This window comes from Phodopus roborovskii, unplaced genomic scaffold (genome assembly GCF_943737965.1).
Source record: "Phodopus roborovskii unplaced genomic scaffold, PHOROB, whole genome shotgun sequence".
In the NCBI taxonomy this organism is placed as follows: domain Eukaryota; kingdom Metazoa; phylum Chordata; class Mammalia; order Rodentia; family Cricetidae; genus Phodopus; species Phodopus roborovskii.
The window spans coordinates 10,354,061-10,375,816 of record NW_026126408.1 but is presented as its reverse complement, the minus strand read 5'-3'; the positions used below and the strand labels follow the sequence as shown (position 1 = coordinate 10,375,816).

General features: G+C 43.4%; 1 protein-coding gene across 4 annotated transcripts in view; it reads right to left on the bottom strand.

Annotated features, from left to right (window-relative positions):
• Positions 1-15,179: 15,179 nt before the first annotated feature.
• The window catches only part of Klhl29 (kelch like family member 29), a 288,958-nt gene continuing 282,381 nt past the window's right edge, over positions 15,180-21,756 (bottom strand). For all 4 annotated transcript variants that reach the window (XM_051181694.1, XM_051181692.1, XM_051181691.1 and 1 more), the window contains 3 exons: positions 18,322-18,515; positions 17,856-18,000; positions 15,180-15,825 (listed from right to left, as the gene is read on the bottom strand). In XM_051181694.1, coding sequence (XP_051037651.1) covers positions 15,642-15,825; positions 17,856-18,000; positions 18,322-18,515 — 523 coding nt within the window. In that variant the 3' untranslated portion in view covers positions 15,180-15,641. The remainder of the gene's footprint in view (positions 15,826-17,855; positions 18,001-18,321; positions 18,516-21,756) is intronic.

Here is a 21,756-nt window from a genome sequence, read left to right as displayed (position 1 = left end):
CACCATTCATTGGGAGGATGGGAGCAGACCATTCTAGAGGGATGATAGAGGAGCCAGGAGGACAGTGGTGAGGGCCTGGCTAATTCTGACGATAGAGCATATGGCATGCATTCAGGACAGTGGTGAAGGTTCTGGTTGTTGGGTGCCTGTTGGTAGGTAGCATGGTGATATTTATATTGTTGCCAGGGAACTCACATTGGACCACATGGTCAATGATTTGCTTTTATGACACAGCACGGTTGATTTCTGTGGTGATGTTCTTGAATGCTTCCCCTGTGTTGGTGGAATCTAAGGATGACATATCAGTGAAGGCCACATTGTTCATTTCTGCAAAGGCACATGTTTTGTCAGTGGGCAGAGCCCACAGGTGGCACACGCCACTCTCCTTAAGCATAACGACAGTATTGCTGTCTGCATGTGCTTGGCTGTGTCGAAATCAGTAGCAAACCTACACCTATGTGAAGGTGATGGGCAAGGTAGTATTCCTGGGGAACAGTGTCTCCAATCTGAGTCTTGACAGTCTTATTGTTCACCCAAATGCCTCATGTGGCTAACTCCACACTGGTGATACTCTTGCTCTCTAGGTTCAACTTGTTGCAGGTGAAACATGACAACAGGTGGCATTTACCAATACCTGAGTCCCAGAAGAGTGCCATTTTGAACAGGTAGTCATGCGCTCATCAGTCTGGGTCACCATTGCCACTTGACCAGTTTTAAAAATCTGTGTTATCCCCCTGTCAACCAAAGGTTATGAGTTAGTTTTCTTAATGATTATGAGTGGATTTATAGATTTAAACATACAAGGTGTATTTACTTTTTATTCTTATTTTTAATGATGTGTCTGTGTTTTTATATGGGTACATGTCCATGAGTTTAAGTGCCTGTGAAGGCCAGAAGGCGGCAATGGATCCCCTGGAATTAGAGTCACAGATGGTTATGAGCTCTAACCTACTCAGTGGGTACTGGTCTTATGTCATACCTTGCAAGAGCAATAAGCACTCTTCAACAGCTGAACCATCTTTTCATCCCCCAGGAGGGTTCAGGTCATTACTATTGCTGTTTTTTGGTGCCAAAATGGTTCCATCTGGCAATGGTAATCAAGCTAGCTCTTGAGTCCAACCCTGGTCATCTCTGTTAGTGTTAATCTCTGTTGCATCTCTATGGTGGTGATATCCTCTCTTTGTTCAGATACTGGCAATCTGAAAGGTTTTTATTGTTTATATGTGTATATCTGCATAAGTTTATGTATATCATGTGCATGCTATGTCTCTGGAGGCCAAACAGCATCGGATTCTCTGGAACTGGAGTTAGGGCAGTTGAGGGTGCTGGTTACTGAACCTGCATCCTCTGCGAGAGCAGTTAGTGCTTCTAACCATGGAGCCACATCTCCAGCCCCAGATATTGGCAGTTGTTGTCTTCATGTTTTGTTTCCTGATCAGTGTGTGCATCCTATGGAATGTATGTACATGTGTGGATGGGTATGCACATGTGTATATCCATATGGAAGCCAGAGGTCTTCCTTATTCTTTTTTTCTTTTTATCTGTCTGTCTATCATCTATCTAATCTTTCTGTATCTCTTTCTCTCTCTAATCTAACTCTGTATCCATCTATCTATTATCTATCTCTGTATCTACCTATCTAATCTTCTCTGTCTACCAACCTATATATCTACTATCTTCTATCTATCTATCTATCTATCTAATCTTGAGATAGGGTATTTCATTAGGCCCTCACAGAGTTTGAAGGACCTGCTTGTCCCCCCCCCCAACCAGTGCTGGGATTACAAGCTCACCACTACACCCTGCACATGGGGACTGAGTACCAAATTCAGGGTCTCAGGCTTGTGCAGCAAATACTGTTATGACTGAGCTATCACCTCAGCTCTCAGTCAATGTCTTTTTTTTTTATTAACCAATCTTTTTCATAAAAATAGTTTTTTTTAAAGGAATTTTTCTATTTTCTGATTTTCATTTTAAATATTACTTGTCTTCTACTTTTTTTTTTTGAGCTGAAAGTTTAGTTCATTCTTTAGTACCATCCTTTTCTCTAAGCATTTGCTTTAGTTGTGTCTTAGACATCTTGACATTTTTCTTTTGCATTTTTTCAGTTCAAAATGTTTCTACTTTCCCTTGAAACTCCATTGGTTCCTACATTTTTTAGGTACATGTGTGGTTTTTAACTTTGAAGTAGCTGATATTTCCCACATTGCTGATTTCTCATTTAATTATAATATGGCCAAAGAATACACTCTACTTATTTTAAATTTATTCTGACTTCAGTGGCCAGAAGTATGGGGTTTCTTGGCAAATGTTTTATATGCCCCTGAAAAAAAACAATGTATTTGGTTGTTGGCAGGAGTGTTGTCTAAGTATTGCATTGATTACTGTGCTGTTGGGTGTTCTGTATCGTTGCTGATTTTTCTGTCTATCCTATCAGTTACTGGGAGAGGTGTGTTGAATTTGTCAATGTAATTGTGGCTTTGTCTACCTCTCCCTTTGGTTCTGCTGCATTTTGCTTCCTGTATTTTGAAGCTCCATTTTTTGGTTATATCACTTTTAGAACTGTTGTGTGTTCTTAGCAAATAGAGCTTTTTGTCATTATGTGTCACTGTCTTTACTGTGCAGTTCAGGAGTCTGCTTTGCCTGTCATTCATATTTTTACCTCAGGATCTCTCACATATATGTGTATGCATATATACATATATACACATATTTATATATGTGTATACACACACATACACATATGTATATACATTTGGTTTTTCAAGACAGAATTTCTCTGTGTAGCCCTGGCTGTCCAGGAACTAGCTCTGTAGATCAGGCTGGCCTTGAACTCAGAGATCTGCCTCCTTCTGCCTTCCTAGTGCTGGGATTAAAGGTGTATACCACCAACACCAGGCTCCTCTGTCTATCTTTAAGGAAGTATTTGAATGATATTGCTTGTCCCACCATTTTTACTTTTCTGCACCTAGCCTTTGATCTTTCCATGTAAGGGTCAAAGTAAACATTGTAACAAATTTCATTTTAAAGATCTAATTGGCTATGGGTTTTTGTTTGTTTCTGGTGTATTTTGTTTTTAATTAGTGATTCTAGAACTACATACCATCTCATTCTGTTAAACAAAATAGGTGTTTCTGAGAGCTGAGTGGAGGAGTTGGTTCTATAGGTAGCAAAGGGCTAAAGAAAGCTGGAATGGAACAAGGCAGGTTGCTTCATGTCAGGCTAGTTAGGGCTAGAGCAGAGACCTTATTTATTGTGCTTGCTCAGAGCCTCTTCTGATTGGTTGCTGGCAATCTCCAGGAGTTTTGGTTTTTTTCAAACTTGTCTATTCATTGGATTTTAATTCCAAACATGCCTGTTTTGTTATTCTGTTTACTTACCCAGTACTTTGTGTAAGTGGTCAATAGAAATTTGGTTCAAAACCATGGCCTCCTATGTAAATTTTACTCAGCATATATAATTTCTTTTTCCAATGAGGAAACAATATGGCCATTATTCTAGGGCTATACACTGCATTTTTAAGTCCCAAGAGTCATATGAATTAGGTAAATCCAAATATCACCAAGGAGGGGCACAAACAACTAACTTAAACTCAACACCTATCTACTTTCTGTCTCTAGGAATTAGACTATTCTCTTTAGTTTATTTAACATATTTTCATTTTATTCGTTTTTTTACTGTATAGTCCAACCAGATCTGGAACTTGCTACATAGTCCATGCTGACCTTGAACTCAAGTCTTCCTTTCCAGATCTCCTGAGTACTGGGATTATAGTCATGTGCCTCCATGTCCAACCTAAATTTGGCTCTTCTTAGTCTCTCGTATAAGTAGGATTCCATTATCCTCATTTCTCTCAGCATTATGTCCTCAAGGCTTATCCCTGCTAACTCCCCTCAGGATTCCCTTCCTTTTAAAGTCTAAGAATATCCTATTATGTGTAATATGCTACATTCTGTTTATCCACCCATCCTTCAACGGACATGTGGCTGCTTCTGTCTTTGGCTATTGCAGATAATGCTATGAATATCCCTTGAAGTCTCTGCTTTCATTTCTTTTATGGATATGTCCAAAAGTAGAATCACTAGATCATATGGTAGTTCCATTTTTAATTTTGTGAGGAATTACCATACTGTTTTCCTTAGCAGCGGAACCATTTTTATTCCCACAGAAGGTTTACAGAATTCTAACTTCTCCACAACCTCTCTGATACTTGTTGTTATTTTCTGGGTTTTTTTTTTGGGGGGGGTGCGGTAGGATAGAGGGGTGGAAGGGGGCATAGTAGCTGTGTTAATGTTAATGGTCTAGGGTTTATAGTCAAAGTAATTATGCATATATTTGGATTTTATGCTACCATTTTATTGTTTTCTACTTGTTCCCCTTTTTTAAAAATTCTGCTTGATTCTTTTGGGTTATTTAACTTTAACATTCCATTTTCATTTCTTGGGTTTCTGACTATCTCTGAACAACTTGTAGTATCTTTGATATTTTACATACTTTTCACAATTTACCTAAAATTAACATTTTCGTACCTTAAACAAAATATAGAAATCTTCCATCCAGATGCAGTAGTTGTCGTATGAATTGTATTTGCATACACTGAAAACTCCACCAGACAATGTTTTTCTTTCAACTGTCACAAAATACTTTTAGGAGCTTAGGGGTAAAAAAATTAAAATAATTAAATGTAATAATTTAAAAAGTTGTTATATTTACATAGACATTTATTGTTTTTCTTTCCATACTATAGTCCTGCATTTCATTATTTTCCTAAAGAATTTCCTTTAGGGCCAGTGAGATAGCATAGTGAATAAAGGGTATTTGTCAGCAAGACTAATGACCTAAGTTTGATCCCTGGATCCCCCATAGTGGAAAGAGAGAACGAGTCCTGTAAGTTATCATCTGAGCTCCCCATCTGCACTGTGGTGTATGTGTAAATGTGCGTGTCTGTGTGTGTCTCTGTGTGTGTGTGTATAAATGGGTTTGTGTGTGTAAATGGGGTATGTGTGTAAATGAGGTGTGTGTAAATGGTGTGCATGCATAAATGGTATGCATGTGTGTGTGTGTGTATGAGCAAGCATCCACACACGAATGAATGAATAAATAAAGTAATTTAAATTCTTTGAAGCAAGTCTAGTAAGAACAAATTCTTGGTTTTCCTTCACCAGAGAGTTTCTTATTTCTGAAGGAAATGTTCACTAGATGGAGAATTTGGGGTTGACAGTTCTGTTCTTTCAGCATTTTCAAATGTCACTTGAGGGCTCTACAGAATCTACGGCTTCTGGTAAGAGATGCACAATGTTGATGAAACCCAGAAACCATAAAGGAACTTTGTCTGAACCTTTGGGAATGTCAGTTTGAGAAATACACATTCAGATAGGCCTGAATGGGTATCCCAGGGAAGCTTGGATTGTGCAGGGCTTACAAAGGGAAAGAGAACACAAAGGCAGCTTTTGCAGGGTGTTTGAAAAAGAAATGTGATTGACACAGGAAAGTTAGCACCAGGGGTGTCTAGCCTTCGGAAGTTGCTACAGATACATCTATGAAGTTGTGCTTGAGCATTGTGCAAGAGCATTATAAAAAGAAATTTCATGTTTTAAATTTATGATTTTGTACCTTGTTCATAGCTGTCCTCTGCTGTGTTCAGTCTGTGGGCTGTGGGTCAGACACACCTGTCAGGCTGACTGTCACTGGATGTATTAGTTACTTTTCTCCTTGTTGTAACCAAATACCTGACAGGAATCAAGAGAGGCAGAGGTTGTTTTAGCTCACAGTTCAGAGGACTACAATCCATCACAGAGAGAAAGCTGTGTGCTTGGTCCTTGGTGATGACCATGGAGTATAGAAAAGAAAGCTTCAGTACTCTGTTGGCCTCCTGCCCCCTTTGTTTATTCTGTATGGAACCCTGGCCCATGGGATGCCACACACATTCAGAATGGGCCCCAGGTAAATGCCTCTTTAAATGCCATCAACAAATATACCCAATGATATACCCCATTAATATCATAGGTATTTCTTATGGAACTGACCACCACAGTAGGTCATCTATTATTGGTCTCTAAGCCTTCACTATGGAGAAGAATCATCTGTGACAGCTGTAACATTCATTGACTGTAGGATGCTGATGTTTTTTTGCAGTCCAGGTCCAGTTCCAAAGTTTACATCCCTAGTCATGGTGGCAGCTTGACATGTGTGTAACTCCTGTTCTCTTATGCTTTCCTGAGGTCATTTTGAAATGTCCCTTATTTGTTTGATTGGCTATTTGGAGACAAGGTCTTGGGTAGTCTAGACTGGTCTTGAGCTCACCAGATAGACTTTCAACTCTTGATCTCACCCCCCACCTCCCAGAGTGCTGGAGTTAAAGGTATATGCCACCATGCCTGGCTTTGAAAGCCTCTTTCTATTTGTTGACTTCATTCATGACTTTCTTTTTAATATTTCAAGCAGTCATTTGAATTGTGGTTTTCTCTGGCTGCTGTTAAAGATATTTTCTTTACCTTATCTTTCAAGCATTGTGCCTGGGCATGCATTTCTCTGAGGTCATTTAGGTTGGACTTTACTGATCTTTAGGTCTGTAAGTTTAGGTACTCTGCCTGTTTGGGACATTTTTAGTCATTATTTCTTCCAATTCTGTCTGTACCAACATCTTTCTCCTGTCCCGTTGGGGTTTGAGTGACATGGGTGTTGGACCTTTCTATATTATCCTGCAGTTTCCTGAGGCTGTGTTTATTGTGGTCATATCTTGTTTATACAAATAAAGCATGTCTGAAGATCAGAGGGTGGAGCTTGCCTCTAGCTAACCATAGAGGTCTGTATAGACACATAGGAAGGGAGGTGGGTGAGTGGAGAAAGAAACGTAAGTGGGAGGAAACAGGAACTCATTCTCTTTTTTGCTGGGAAGGTAGTGAAGTGGCTTTGGCTTGTTCCTTCATCTCTCTGATCCCTCATCATTTTCCCCTATATCTGACCCTGGGCTTTTATTATTAAGACCAATTAGAACTCATGTTAAGTTCATTGTTCAAGAGATCTATCTATGTGTGTCCACATGTATGTATATGGGTGTGCATGCCCACATGCACATAGACCAGAAGAAGGGGTCAATTATCCTTTTCAATCATTTCCAACGGATTCTCTTGGTGGTGTAGGATCTCTCCCTGAATCTAGGGCTCATTTTTCTCCATTAGGCTGGTAGCCAAAAATCCCCAGTTGCCCTCTGTCTCTGCCCCCTGGAGCTGGGGTTCCAGATGTCGGCAGGATGTCAGTTTCTTACATGGTTGCTAGGATATGAACTTCAGGCCTCATGATTCCCAGTGGGTGCTCTGACTTTAACCTCTGAGCAACTACTTTGGCCCCTCTGCTCATCTGTAATAAATGTTTTTCTAGTCTCCAATTTTAAAGATTTAAAAAATTTTATTTTCTTAAAATCATTTCAGCATCTGTATAACCTCATGGTTGGTGTGTGTTTATTACCTTTTCTTTTATGAGTTACTTAATATATTCCTAACTCTTAAATGTCAGGTGGTCTTGGATTGTATCCTGGCAATTTTGAAAATCATCTATGAGACACTGAGCTTGGTTACAGTCTTGTAGAGAGGGCTGACCTTTTTTTTTTTTTTTTTTTTTTTTCTTTTAACAATCAACCTGGTTATGTTCAGACAGAAGTCCTGGCTGGTTTCTGTGACTGTTTCTATCATCAAAGTCATGTTTTAATAGTTTGGTAGTGCTTTTATATCCTATCCCCTTGGTAAGCTGAAATGGCTCCCTGTAGGTTCACCTCACATGGTGAAGGGACATTGAAGATATTGAGAGGTTATTGGGGATTGTTGTGGGGCTATACTGTAATCACATGGGGTCTTACTACATGGATACAATACAGGAAAGTTAGATTCTTCCTATAGCCTCCAGGAGGAACACAGGTACACGGATGCCTTGTCTTAGCTCCTAGACCTCAATGCACACTGTCCAGAACCATATGACAGTAATGTGTTCTCATGAGCTGTAGGGTTTATATGAACTTTGATGAGAAGCCATAGGGATGTGCATACTCAGAGGGACCAGGTGGCAGTCAGCATCACAGTTTAGATACAGGTCATGCTCTTTTGATCCCAGCCAGCTCATCACACGTACATTTCATGCAGTTCTGAAGAGCACTCAGTTCCTCTTATGGCCACTGCAGCTGCAGGGGGCAGATTCATTCCTGGAACTCACCTGGCATTGGGTCTGGACAGTCTAATGGGAGTTTTCCTCTGGGATTCTGGCTGCCACAGAGACTGAGCTAGGAGATACAGAATGCTTATCTCTGTCCCTCGATGCTGGGGTCACAGGCATTTGTAGCCATGCCAGGGTGTTTTTGTTTTGTTTTGTTCTATGTGGATTCAAACTCCATCCAGTCTTCCCAGCCTTATCACACCCTGCCCCCCCCCCAGCCCTCAGTTGGTGATGAGATAAGCTTGGCTGCAGAGAGCATGGTGAGTGGGAAACATACAGAGTAGAAGGGCAGTTTCAGGAGCAGTGCAGATGAAAGCAGGAATGGGGGACGTTTGAGGTATCAATCAATGTGGACACACTTCCCCCAGCCCTGTGGTTCTCTACCCAAAAAAAGCTACAGAGGAGGCTAATGGTTAGGTCACTGGTGCTGTAGTTTGTCTGCAGGATTTGGCAGAAGGACTTGGGTGCCAGAAGGATGAGGTAACCATTAAGAGGAGGCTGCAAGTTTGGTGGTGGGTGGCAGAAGCAGGTGGATCTCTGAGTTATCCTTGTCTACAAAGTGAGCTCCAGGATAGCCAGGGTCTGTTACACAGAGAAACCCTGTCTTGGGGGAAAAAAAGTAAAAGAGGAGTGAACTCAAGGCATAGCTGCTAAATTAGGAGACTGGAAAGCATCAAAAACTAAAGAGGAAATGCAGGGCTGCAGATGTAGCTGTACTCACATGGCATACACGAAACCCTGGGTTGGCATATGCCTGTGATCCCAGAACTAGGAGGAAAAGGCAGAGGAATCAGAAGTTTAAAATCACTCTTACCCTTGACTGAATAACAAGTTAGAGGCCAGAATGGGATACACAAGACCTTGTCTCAATAACAAAAAGCCAGTACATTGAGGGGGCCACGCACATGTGAATGCATTAGGAAAAGACTTGTCAAAGCATGGTGTTTATGACTTCATAGGTATAATGGACTCAGACAGTAATGAAAGAAATGCCCACTGAGGTACTGCTTAATATAGTTGATCTAAGTTATAAAATGCCTTGTGGTAGTTTAAATAAAAATGACCCCCATACATCTATATGGAGTGGCACTGTTAGGAGGTGTGGTCTTGTTGGAGTAGGTTTGGTTTTGTTGGAGGAAGTGTGTCACTAGGGGGTGGGGTTGGAAATTTCAGATGCTCCAGCCAGGCCAGTGTGCAGGGCTGTGGGACAGTTCTTCTGTAAGCTGTAAATATGTATTCCTCTCATTGGTTAATAGCAAAGCTAAATTGGTCTATAGCCAGGCAGAATAAGGTTAGGCGGGAAAGCCAAATGGAGATACAAGGAGAAAGAAGGGCAGAGTCGAGGGACATGTGAGCCTCCTGCCAAAGGAACAAGACAGACTAGAACATGGGTAAAGACATGAGACACATGGCAATGCATAGATTGTAGAAATGGGCTAATTTAAATGTAAGAGCTAGTTAGTAATAAGCCTGAGCTATTCAGACAAGCATTTTGTAAATAATATTAAGTCTCCGAGTGATTCTTTAAAAGCAGCTGTAGGACAGGGCATGGCAAAGAAACCTCCACTCACACAGCAGTCTCTTCCTGCTCCCTTCAGATGTAGAACTGTCAGTTCCTTTCTAGCACCATGTCTGCCTGTATGCTACTAAGCTTCCCACCATGATGACAATGGACTAAACCTCTGAACTGTAAGCTAGCCCCAATTAAATGTTTTTCTTTATAAGAGTTGTCATGGTCATGGTGTCTCTACACAGCAACAGAAACTCTAACTATGCCCTTGAACTTCTAATTTCCTAAGCAATGGTAAATCAGTAACTATTACTCTGAAATTGAACATTGTTGGAGTCCAAAAGCCAAAGAGGAAAACACAGCCCCAAGAAACTCTGGGCTCCGTCAAAGTACGTAAGTGCCCCTCATCATGTTCCAGAGGCTATTATAGTACAGAGCCTTTTCCATTATTCTCATTGTGATCAAAAAGTAAAATCAGTATGAGATTCTGATATTGCTAAACACCGTATGGTTACTTTGTTTGTAACTTAAGATTCCCTGAGAAAGACTTGGAAATTAATTTTTTTTGTTTTGGCATTTTAATAGATGCAAGCGCTTGACTTGATAGTAGATGCCTATAATCCCAGCACTTGGGTGGGAGCAGCAGGGAGGTCAGAAATTCAAGACGAGCTTTGGCTACATAGGGATTTTGAGGGCAGCCTGGGCTATATAGAGACCTGCCTTTAACACACACACACACAGAGAGAGAGAGAGAGAGAGAGAGAGAGAGAGAGAGAGAGAGCGCCAAAGGAAAGCAAACAAGACAACATAGTATTACACTTAGTGGCTGCTGAAATACAGGTGATTTGGGGTATGGAAGTCTCTGATTTCTCCATGCATTTAAAAGAGATCATCCATTTGTCTGGCAGCTTTGTAGTTTACCATACATTACTAAAGGCCTTTCATGGACTACATTTAAAAGAAGAAATTGCCTATCACACAGTTAAATCTCCATTCCAAATCACTGGTCTGCTATACTGATTCCCACATTTATTGAATTTAGTCATCCTCAAAAACAAAAACAAAAGTAAATTATTAGAAGGCTTTCTCCCCACAGTTCCAAGATTTTATGACTAGAGTTGGCTGTAACTTTGTCTCTTACACAAACGTTCATGTCAAGACACGTATGAAATAGAAGGCCTTTATGTTTTAATGTGGTATTTTAATGAAATGCTAGACTCACTGTGAACATTGATGGAAAGGAAGGAGACTTGGTTTTGGAGTCAAGCGCTAAGCAAGGGATGCCTTGGGGAGCCACATGCTCACCGAGCTGCTCTGGATATTGACAGGCCACAGACTGACTTGAAGTCTCAGAGCCTGGTGGGCTTAGCTGGGTATCCTCTGCAGGACTAAGTTCATATTCCACTCATGTTCTCTGATTGTCTCTGTGCTGATGACCTCCTTCACTTTATAAGGTGTGGTGATGGTACCCTGTGCTGCCGAGGCAGTTGAAAGCTTAAGCGAGATGCTATGTGCAGCTGTGCCATGCAAGCATGTTCCTGTGGTATAAAGACCTGCATATCATGGCCTAGTGCAGCTGCAGCAACTCAGGAGGATGCGGCAGGAGGGTTGTAAGTTCAAGGCTAGCTTTGGAAACTTAATAAGACCTGTTTCAAAGTAAAAAAAAATGAGAGAGAAAGAGACAGACAGACAGAGACAGAGAGGGGAGGGAAGAGAGAGGGGAGGAAGAGGAGGAAAATAAGGAGGAATCAAAGACCTTCACAGGATCTTGGAAATGTACTCCAGATTTCTAACATTTGGCAATCTGTTGTCTTATTATTTTTAATTTTCTCAGATACTTTATTTTGAATACTTTCTATTTCTTTTACTACTTATGGTAGAATATGCGCTCACGCATGCACACACACACATATACAAAGTCCTTAGATTGAAACCCAGGGAAACATTACTTTCTGTCTCTCATTAAGACAGAAGCACTTTACAGGGATTGGGGACATAGTACAGTGGCAGAGTGGTTGCTTAACATGCAACCTTTGGTGTGATCCTCTAGCACTGCAGAAAAAAGAAAAAACCATATGCATAGCATATCTACATTTTTATTGTAGAAGTGGTTATATAATTACTTATAGTTATATAAATTCTTGAAAAGAGAAAAGAATATATGCTCGCAATTCCATGAGTACAACAATAGGGCTGCACATTGGTCATTTGTATGAATGTAAGGGTTTCTGAGGTAGCTTGGGGGGAAGAACCCAGGTCTCAGAGTTGTTAGAACTCAGCAGTTCTAGGTAGTCTTGTGGAGTGGGTTCTTCTATGTACATTTATACACATGCATATATATCTTTCACACATAGCTGCACATTTTAAGCTACAGTATTATACAAATATGAATGTTCTTGGTGTGTCTTCTGTACCTCAACTTCGAGGATCGGGTGCTTTATGTGGCTGGTGTGGTGGCTAGCACACCATTAGTATCAGCAGACAAGTACTAGTTGTTCTCACATACCCTGTTAGAACAGTTGCATTATTTTCCTGATACAGGGCACCTGCTGCCTTGCTGTCCATCTGCAGAGCCTTCAGCCCTACTGTAGAGTCTCATGTTCCCCCTCAGCACAGTTCCCCCTATAGGTGGGTTTAGGGAGCTAACGAGTTAATAGCTACAATAGCCTCATTCCTTGTAAAGTTCAGTGTTGAACTTTCTAAACTTTTGGATTCTATTTGCCAGCACCTTTAAAAATTATTATTAATTTTTTATCTAACATCCATTTCTACTAAAACTTTGTAATTGTGTTACCTGGTCCCTTTAGCAAAGATATTCTGTCACATAGGCAATAGGTATTTCTGATTGCTCTCTTGTATTGAGGTTCATAAAAAAAAAATCCACACACAATGTGCACTGCCTTCTCACCATTTTTGTTTGATCAGGTGGTTGTACCTTGACTGTTCTCAGGGTGGGTCTCCTAATCCAGTGGGCTCATCTTTTTATTGTAGAATGGAATCTGTTTACTACCAGAGTTAGGGTTAAAGCACAGAGGCTCTTCATGGACCATGAGAACATTTGCCTTGATTTAAAAAAAAGTGGAATAGACAAGAGTGGAGCTAGGATACTGCTTTTATCACAGGTTATCATTTTAGCTCTTCATGATGGGCATCCTTTAGTCAGCCTTCATCCTACTACTCATCCCAAGGCTTCATCAAGTTTCAGGAGAATTCCTCCTCTTACCTCTTCTTCTGACCTTATTAGGCTTTTGCTTTCAAGGAGACATTAGACCTTGGTAAGATTTAGGGATAAAGGGCATAGAGGCTTCATGTAGATGATGCTGGAAAATCTACTCTCTCCTGTTAAAACTTCCTTCCTGACAGAGGTATTCCACATCCCATGCTAAAGAGGCCTTGCCTAGGTGTCCTTGGCATAGCAAAGAGTATCTGTTTGGCAGACTAGAGAACCCTTCAGTTACCACTGAGGAAGCAAGGAGGCCACCCTCCCTGGGTCTTAGCATGAAAATCACACCCGATTTTCTTCCTAGAGGAAGTGTTTTGTATCTCCCACTAGACTGGTGAGTTGAGAACATAGAGTGACTCCAGTGTAGGAGTGAAGAGGGTGTGTGCCTGGGGGCAATGCAAGCTATGGAGCTTTCAGATGCATGGCTGTGAAGAGAACAGCATAGGTGTTAAGGGAGTAGTCTAGGTCAATTTTAATGGGTCTGTAAGGCCTTTCAACTTTGACCTTCAACTGTCCTTTATTGGTTACTTACTGTTCATCTGTCTGTCCTCTTGCAAAATGGTCCTCTCCAGTCATCAAAACCTACATGAACGTCTATAAGAGGATACCTACTCTTGGTAACTAAAGGGAATAACAGGCTTGCACAGGGGTGTAGTGATACCAAGGCAAAGACGATGGCACAGAAAGACATTGCATTGGCTTACGAGTCTAGATCTATAAATATATTTATTATAATATAACAACTTAACAATAAACATATACTATATACAATACCATTACAGAGAACCCTGTTTTATATCATTCACAGAAATAGCCAGTTTTGCTCCAGTGTGATAGATGAGGAGAGAAACGGAATTTCAGTGTCACTGCGGAGTCCTGTTGGCCACTAACACCTCCCTTGGAGGCAGATGCACAACAATGCTCACATTCGCCCTGCCCCAGGCAGTTAGGAATTTGTGCTCCAGTCCTTGGGTTCACACTTGCACCCTGTTTGACATAAATACTTTTAAATGACATACAATGTATGTAGTTTTGTGCTTATTACTTTTTTTAAATAATAAATAATATTAAAAACTGCATAACGAAGCTCGGTATCTTGTCAAGTGGGAGCCACACTTGTAATGCTAGAAGTTGATGCCCGTCGTTAGGACTGGAATTTTGTGTCATCCGATACTGAATGATGGAGAAGTGTGTCCTGTCTTTTTTTCTGTCAATGGTTCTTATGAAGTGATGGCAACCTGACTTCCCAGGTAGAAAAATGGTGTGTATTTGGTACTAACGTCAACTAAACAGCACGGTGGTGGTGGCGGTGGCGGCCTTCTTCCTGCCCTGGAATGGAAACTGATGACCGGGTGAGGTTTGAGGGTCTAAGGACCAATGGGAAGGCCTTTCTCTTTTGAGCCTCGTTGGGAGCTTGCTTGCTCTTGGCTTCCCTTTCCCCAGGTTACTGTACAAAGCAGCAAGAAGAGCGGTTCTATTCGTGCCCCTCAGGCCGTGGCTGTCATGGCTCGTCTAAGAAAGCTGTCCCCATCCTGAGAGCTCTTGTGGCAGGTGCCTTGAATATATAGCTATAAATATCAAAAATAGTCTCCTGTGCTTTGTGGACATCTCTTCCCTCTCCCTCCCTCCCTCAGTCCCTTTCCTGGGTCCTCGGCTGTACCTCATGGAGGGAGCTGGACTGATGTCAGAAGCCAAAACTACATTCTTCTAGAACAGACCCTTCTGTCCCCGACAATGCCTCCATAAGGCACGGCCTTTCAGGGCTGCCTGGGAGTTAACTTTTTCCAAAAATAAAGTGGGGGTATGGCCCACCTCAGGAGAGATCCTCTACTCTGCACATAGAAAAAATGAGAGCAAGTGCCCCGCCTCTGGCACTGCCTACAAAGAGCTTTGGGAAGTCCCACAGCGTTGCCCCTCTTGTGGCCTCCTCCTCTCAGTACTTAAAAATAGCCTTTTGTGTATCAAGAAAATGCCTTGGAAATCTAAATAATTCATACTGGTTAAGAGAAAGCTAGTACATCCACCATGTCTTTTTGCAGCGAAAACATGGTAGAAAAACCCGCGAAGGACAGGTGGCTCTTCCCAGCGATTCCTGCGGCTGCCAACCCTGGCTCTACACACACAGCTGGCCCTCTCTCCCATCCGGTGGCAAATCAGCCCCCTCCTAGGCCTTGGTGCTGCACAGTCCTATTCCTCATTTTTCTCTCGGCCACTTGAAAGTGTAGATTGGTTTAAAAAAACAAAAACAAAAGTAGGAATCAAAGTGGTAAGGACACTTTGACCTTATTCCAAAAGAGCCTGATGCCCAATATTGTCACAGGATAACTGATCTATGGTGGTTTAGGGATGGAGCTTGCTCTGCAAGAAGGAAAAAAAAACAGCTTCTTTCCCAGTTGAAAAATATGTGAAACTATTGCACCGGGCAGAGCGAGCGCCCCCTGTTGAGAGCAAGCGCCTTGGCTAGCCAGCGAACCCTGGCTCCGTGCGTTCCAGGTTCCTGTCGCCCGAGCGCTGTGCCCCGCTTCACCCAAAAGGCGAGGATGAATTTCTACATTCAATGTAGAGAATATTCGAAATGTTAGCGCAGTGAGTTTCTTGATTGTGTTTTGTGGGCCTCTCGTTGGTGTCGAAAGATAACCATGGTGTGTGGCATTTGCCTCACCAGATTCGTCCCATAGGCTTGTCCTGTGCTCTCTGCTGATGTCAGCCGCTTTGAATGTATTTCTTTATCACGACACAGCCGTGTCTGAACACAGGACAGGGCATGTGGGGTAGGAGGGTCCACGTGTTGGTTGTGGGCTCGTAGGCTTCCATGTTGCCCAGGGCTGGTCCTTCACTGCTCACGATACCTCCAGTGGCATAAATTTTACCATCAAGCACCACGGCACTATAAGAGGGAATGAGGGGCAGAGTTAGGCCTTGAGCTTCCTATTGGTTCTGGAGACAGAATCCCAACACTGAACTGGTTATAGGGTCCCTAGACCCTCTTGCACAGGTCGTGTGGGAACTTGTTTTCTGCCACCCAATCTGGGCCTATTAACAACAAAACAGGTTCCCCATTTGTTAGACCTGAGTCAGTGATCTCTCACTAGCTCAGGTTATCTGATTCTGTGGGTTTCCCCATCATGTCTTGACTCCTTTGTTCATATTATCACTCCTCTCTCACTTGGGTTGTACTCCAGGAGCTCTGACCAATGGTTAGTTGCTGCACTTAATTCTTAAAATGCATGTCAGCTGCTGCTTCTAGCCATATTTCTGTCCCTGACTTCTTTACTCCATCAAATGGCTATTTTTGGAAAAGGGACCCAAGAGTCTCCCAAGGCTCTACTAATTTCTTTCAGAAGTCTCTGATCAGAATGCATCCCTGTGAGGGAAAATTAGTAACTAAAAGATATGGGACTCATGGCAAGAAGGGAAACCCAGAAAAAGCAAGTGCTTCTGCCAATAGCTATAGATAACTCCCTGACTGGAGAGGACATTCTCCCTGCCCCCATTATCTTAAGGAAAAGGCCACTGAGCCCACAGGTCCTAGAGAAAGAAAACCCCCTAACCTTGCAGATGTGCTAAACAATCCCGCCTTGTAAAAACTTTGTATTCTATGAAATCTCTGTAACCTTGGAAATCTTATGGGCTGAGACTAGCAGTCTCAAACCTCCCTTTTCCTTTAAAAACGTTTCACAATTGTAAGCAGGCACCTTACTCTTCTGATAGAGTGAGGTCCCAGCTGGTTAGGTTCTTAGCAATAAAAACCTTTTGCTTTTGCAGTCAGGAGTCACTTCCTTGGAGGTTGAGGAAACCTGGTAGGCACAACAATTCGGACTCTAGATTTCTTATCAGACACTGAGGGTTCCTTGGTGCTTCTCTCTAGTTCCTTGCTACTCTGGGCTTTTGTGTCTTTTTTTTTTTTTTTTTTTTTTTGCTGACTATATCTCCGTATCTCTCATGAAGGTCAACTTTTACCCACCCCTGGCACTCAATGTTTCCTGTTTGTAGTCTCAGGTGAAGCATGGACCACTTCCTCATTAGTCGAGATGCCACTGTCAGTAACGGAAAGGTCAGATAGAGATTTTGGTTGTGGAGCTGAAGGACAGTTCAAAAACTGAGAAATCAGAACTCTACCAGAAGCCTCAAAGTTCTCTGGTCTAAGCATCAGAGGAGATAGGATTTTCTAGGGCTGGGGAAGCTACTCACCCAAGTTGTAGCAGCATGTTAGGAGTGAGAGTTACCTTCTATGGTAACTCTACAAACAATAGGTACTCAATACATGCTTCTTGTTTATGATAACTGAAAACTTAGTCATTGCCTCTGCACTGACAACAAGGTATCTTAGGGAAGAACCTGCAAATGAGGCCTCCCTTACTTGTGTTTCTCTTAGACTGGTAAAGGAGTTGGAGGCCAGAAGAGCAAGGACTGGAGTCTCACGGACCTGGGGTCAGAATGCTTGAAGTCAATCTGTGCTCTCCCTCTTCTTTCTCCACAGGTTTTCAGCTAGTCAGTAAGTCTCTGAGACTGGGGCAGATGTAGCTTGTGCTCTTGCCTGGGTCGGTCATCATGGGGATCACACGAGACCAGAGCATTCCTGTCAGAGGTCAGTTGTCTTTACACGCCTCTGGAAGGCACCCTGGGTGAGAGCTGGCCTTGCTTCTCATGTCTCTTGCAGTGTGAGCTCAATGAGGTCTTATGGAGCCACAGTTTGGGGACCCTGGGCCGGCTGCTATCACAAGATCCCTCGTAGGGACTCCATTCTGTGTTCTAGCCCTGACATCCACTTCCCTGGGTGGAGGATGGGGAAGGATTCTGCTTCAGGTTGCAACTGTTCTGGTTTGGGGAGGTGCCGAGCCTTGTAATCACACTTCTCCCATGGGTTCACCCATGCACCCCTCCCTTGTCCCCATTCCTCTACAACTCCCTCCTCACCTGCAGAACTGGCGAGAGTGATTCATGTTCGGGCCTGCCTTGATGTTGCCCTTTTCTGGGTCATAGATGGTGGTGGCTCGGGCGTAAGCTCCTCCCAGGATGAACACAAAGCCATTGAGGGTGACAGCAGGTGCATACTTGTTGTCTGTGAGGACAGAAGAACAGGTGATCAAGTTTTGTGGTGTTGGCCTCCCTCCTTTCTCCTTCTCAACAGTGTTCCTAATGTCACTGTGTCGCTGATTGCCCTGAGGACAGGCTGGGGTCCAGGAGCAGCCCCGGTCTTGACTGGCTTGCCCTTTTCTAGGGACTGGTATCCCCACTGCACCTGGGCTTTGGGACTACCTACTACCTGCCACTAGACCTGGCTCTGCAGAGTCTTTGGACTTAGCCTGACTCTCTCTGGGATGTGGGATGCAGGACTGTGAGAGCCCTACTGGCCTGGACTGGGGAGATCCCAGATTCTTACCTATCATTGGGGACTCAATGAAGCTCCATGTGTTGGTCTGTGGCACATAGGACTGAAGGACACCTGCTGCTCGGCCTGCCTCATTGACCCCGCCAAACACGTAGATCTTGCCACCACACACAGTGGCCGCTGCTGAATGCACTGCCTTGGGCAGAGGGGCTACTGCTTCCCATTGGTTAGTGATAGTGTCATACCTGTGAAGGGAGAGAGACAGTCCTTGTGCAATGTAGGCCACAACAACAACATGTGGGGGGGGGGATCCAGCATCTTCCTTGAGCCTGCAGCATCACTGGGATAGTCTAAGTCCACAGATGGGGACCCAGGCTTGAGCCACTTCTAGGCAAAACTCCAAACTGGCTCTACAGGCCTCCTTTTGAGCTATATTGGGACTTTTTGCTGCCTGTCCAACCTCTGTGTAGATCCTGCCCTGGCTTACAGAGTGAGCATTCCTGTGGTGATGGTGCACCCAGAATTCACTGGGGAGACCATTGCTGCCTTCAAAGAGCTGCTAGACCAGTGGGGAGGACATCCACATCAAACATGCAAAATCCAATGATCATGAAGGATGGTGTGGCATGGTGATGAGGGGACCAACATGTGCACAGCAGGACACCCCCACTTTCTCTCATAGGTGGGGTTAAGACTCTGGAGAATGGCTTGGGTGAAAGGGCTATCCATGTCAGGTGGAGGTTGGGCAGGTGCAAATGACTCAGGAAGTGTGGTATGAAAGCAAAAGACACTATCAGGAGGTGTGGCCTTGTTGGAGGAAGTGTTTCACTGTGGAGGTGGGCTTTGAGGTCCCATATATGCTCAATCCACAACCATTGTTTTATACTACTTCTGTTGCCTGCGGGTTGAGATGTAAGAATGCTCAGCTCCTTCTCCAGCACCATGTCTGCCTGCATGCTGCCTTGCTTCTCACCATGACAATAATGGACTAAACATGTGAAACTGTAAGTAAGCCACCCCAATTTTTTGTTTTCCTTTATAAGAGCTGTTGTGGCCATGGTGTCTCTTCACAGCAATAGAAACCCTAAGGTAGGAAGCTAATTGAAGGTAAAGGGATAAATGTGGGCACAGTGGCATTTGAAGGGCATCTGGAGTAGTTCACCATGGCTTGAGGTAGGGTAGATTAGAAGGCCTTTTGTGTGCCATGCTTAGGGACTGACTTTGTGTAGGGAGTAGTAGGGGAATCCATGAAGGTTTAAGCAGTGAAATAACACAATCAAAACAGATTAGAGACCACTGTGGTGCAGGGTGGGAAAGGTACTTTAGGGAGGAGGCTGAACTAATTAAACTAATCACTCACAGGAAGCTTGAGGAGAAGCAGGTGTTGGGTCAAAGGATGATATGAGTGCGGGACTGGGCACAGGAGTGGTGAGGAGAGGTACATTTGCTGTAGAGGTATTGTAGCTGAGAGAGACAGGGCTACACGAGGTGCCTTGGGGACTCTGTCTTGGAATAACTTGGGAGGAGGCTGGTGGAGAAAGAAGAATTAATTTTAATCAGTGTCTGTGCATACATATCTACTCTGTGCAGTGGACAGCTGGTCATGTATGTAGATCTGGGTTAAACAGTTAGCTTTGGGGTCACCAGCACCAAGATGGAAATGAAAGCTAATGGATGCATTGGAGTACAAGTGGTCCTGATGTTGAGTACACACTCTGGAGAGGGTTGACTGTGAGAGGTGGTGAAGAGTCCTCTTTTGGGTCATCGGTCAGCACCTATGCTGTAGAAGACAAAGGGCCTCAAGTGTGGGTGGTGGGGTGAAGGCTTGAAGTCCTGAGCAGGCCATTGGGTTCCTTGAGGTTGTTGGCATTATAGGTGAAATGAGATGTACACAAGGCCCTGTGTGTCCGAGTGAAAGCGGGGAGTACACTGGAGAAAGAGGCAGTAGATGCACACTTCTCTCTGAGGAACCTGAGCCGTGAAGAAGGCAGAGATGGGGGTACTTAGAAAGGAATGTAGAATCCTTGGGGTGGGGGCATTGTTAGAATGCTCATTGGCATTTATTAGCCACCTCTGTGGTAACACCAGTTGGTTTCTGTGATGTAAAACCTTCCACCTGCCTGGCTCTATCAGCCAGCAGGATGTGTGTAGGGGTGTCGGGGGGGGGGGGAAAGCCCCTCTGTGCTGTGGTCACCACTGTCTAGACTCTGTCCCTACATGCAGCTCCAATAGTCATGTAAAACCCCAAGCAGAGAGCAGGAAAATATGGTGGCTAGCCATGAAGTGATGAATTGTGAGGAGTGTTAAGGTGGAATTCAAATTTTTCATAACTGGTTTACACAGTTCTCCAAATGTTATTGGTTGCTTCTCCTGAGCCCACTGAAATGGATTCTGGCACAATACTGGGTTTTCAACAGCAGTACAGGCAGAGGGGTGTTAAGTACATTTTTGTGTAGATAGGATGAAGCCCAGGGGAATGCGCAAAAGTTAACTTACAAATCTGCGCATTCTGCATCCATAGATGCAGTCACTTGCATATAGGAAATAGCTGAGAAACTGTATCTGTATTGAACATGTACAGATAATTCCATTATTTCCAAAAGCAATACATTACAACAGCCCTTTACATGGCACTTGCACTGTATTAGTATTGTAAGTGGTGTGTGAAATGATCTAAAGTGCCTGGAGTCTACAGCAGGCTGTGCATAGGTATTTGTAACTATGCCGTTTTATATGAGGACTTGAGCACTTGCAAATGTGTGTCTATAGGCATCCTGGAACTCGTGCCCTGTGGGTACCAAAGGGGCTTGCAGCATAAGCAAGAAAGGATGGTTCATAGCTGAGTCCCAACACTCAGATACTGACTCAGGAATTCAAGACCAGCCTGGGTAACATAGATCCCATTTGAGAGAGAGGAAGAGGGGGAGAGGTGAGAGAGAGAGGCAGAAAAGAGAGAACACACAGCTGGGGACCACAGGGAAATCTGTAGAGCCCTGAGCCCTCCCTCACGCCATGGGCATCTGTTGTTTGTCTTTGTAGGATGGGACAAAGAACTGAAGGCCCCTGGGTCCTGTAAGGTTCCTGGCAGATACAGAAGATGCCAATTAAAGTAGAAGAAGCTGTGTGTATGTGCAAAGCAGAAGTCAGGATGGCACAGCTTCAGGCATGTTACTGGAATTATCAGAGAGACATGAAAGGCATTTTTCTTTCTTTTTTTAAAATTTATTTTTATTTTATTTTCATTGGTGTTTTTCAGGCATGTATGTCAGTGTGAGGGTGCCAGACTTGTACTTACAGACAGTTGTTAGCTACCATGTGGATGCTGGGAATTGGACCCGGGTCCTCTGGAAGAGCAGTCAGTGCTCTTAACCATTGAGCAACCTCTCCAGCCCCCCCTCCACCTTTAATTGAGAAAGGGATACATGAATCCCAGGCTGATCTGGTACTTTCTAAGTAGCCAAGAATGAGTATAACCTCTGAAATCTC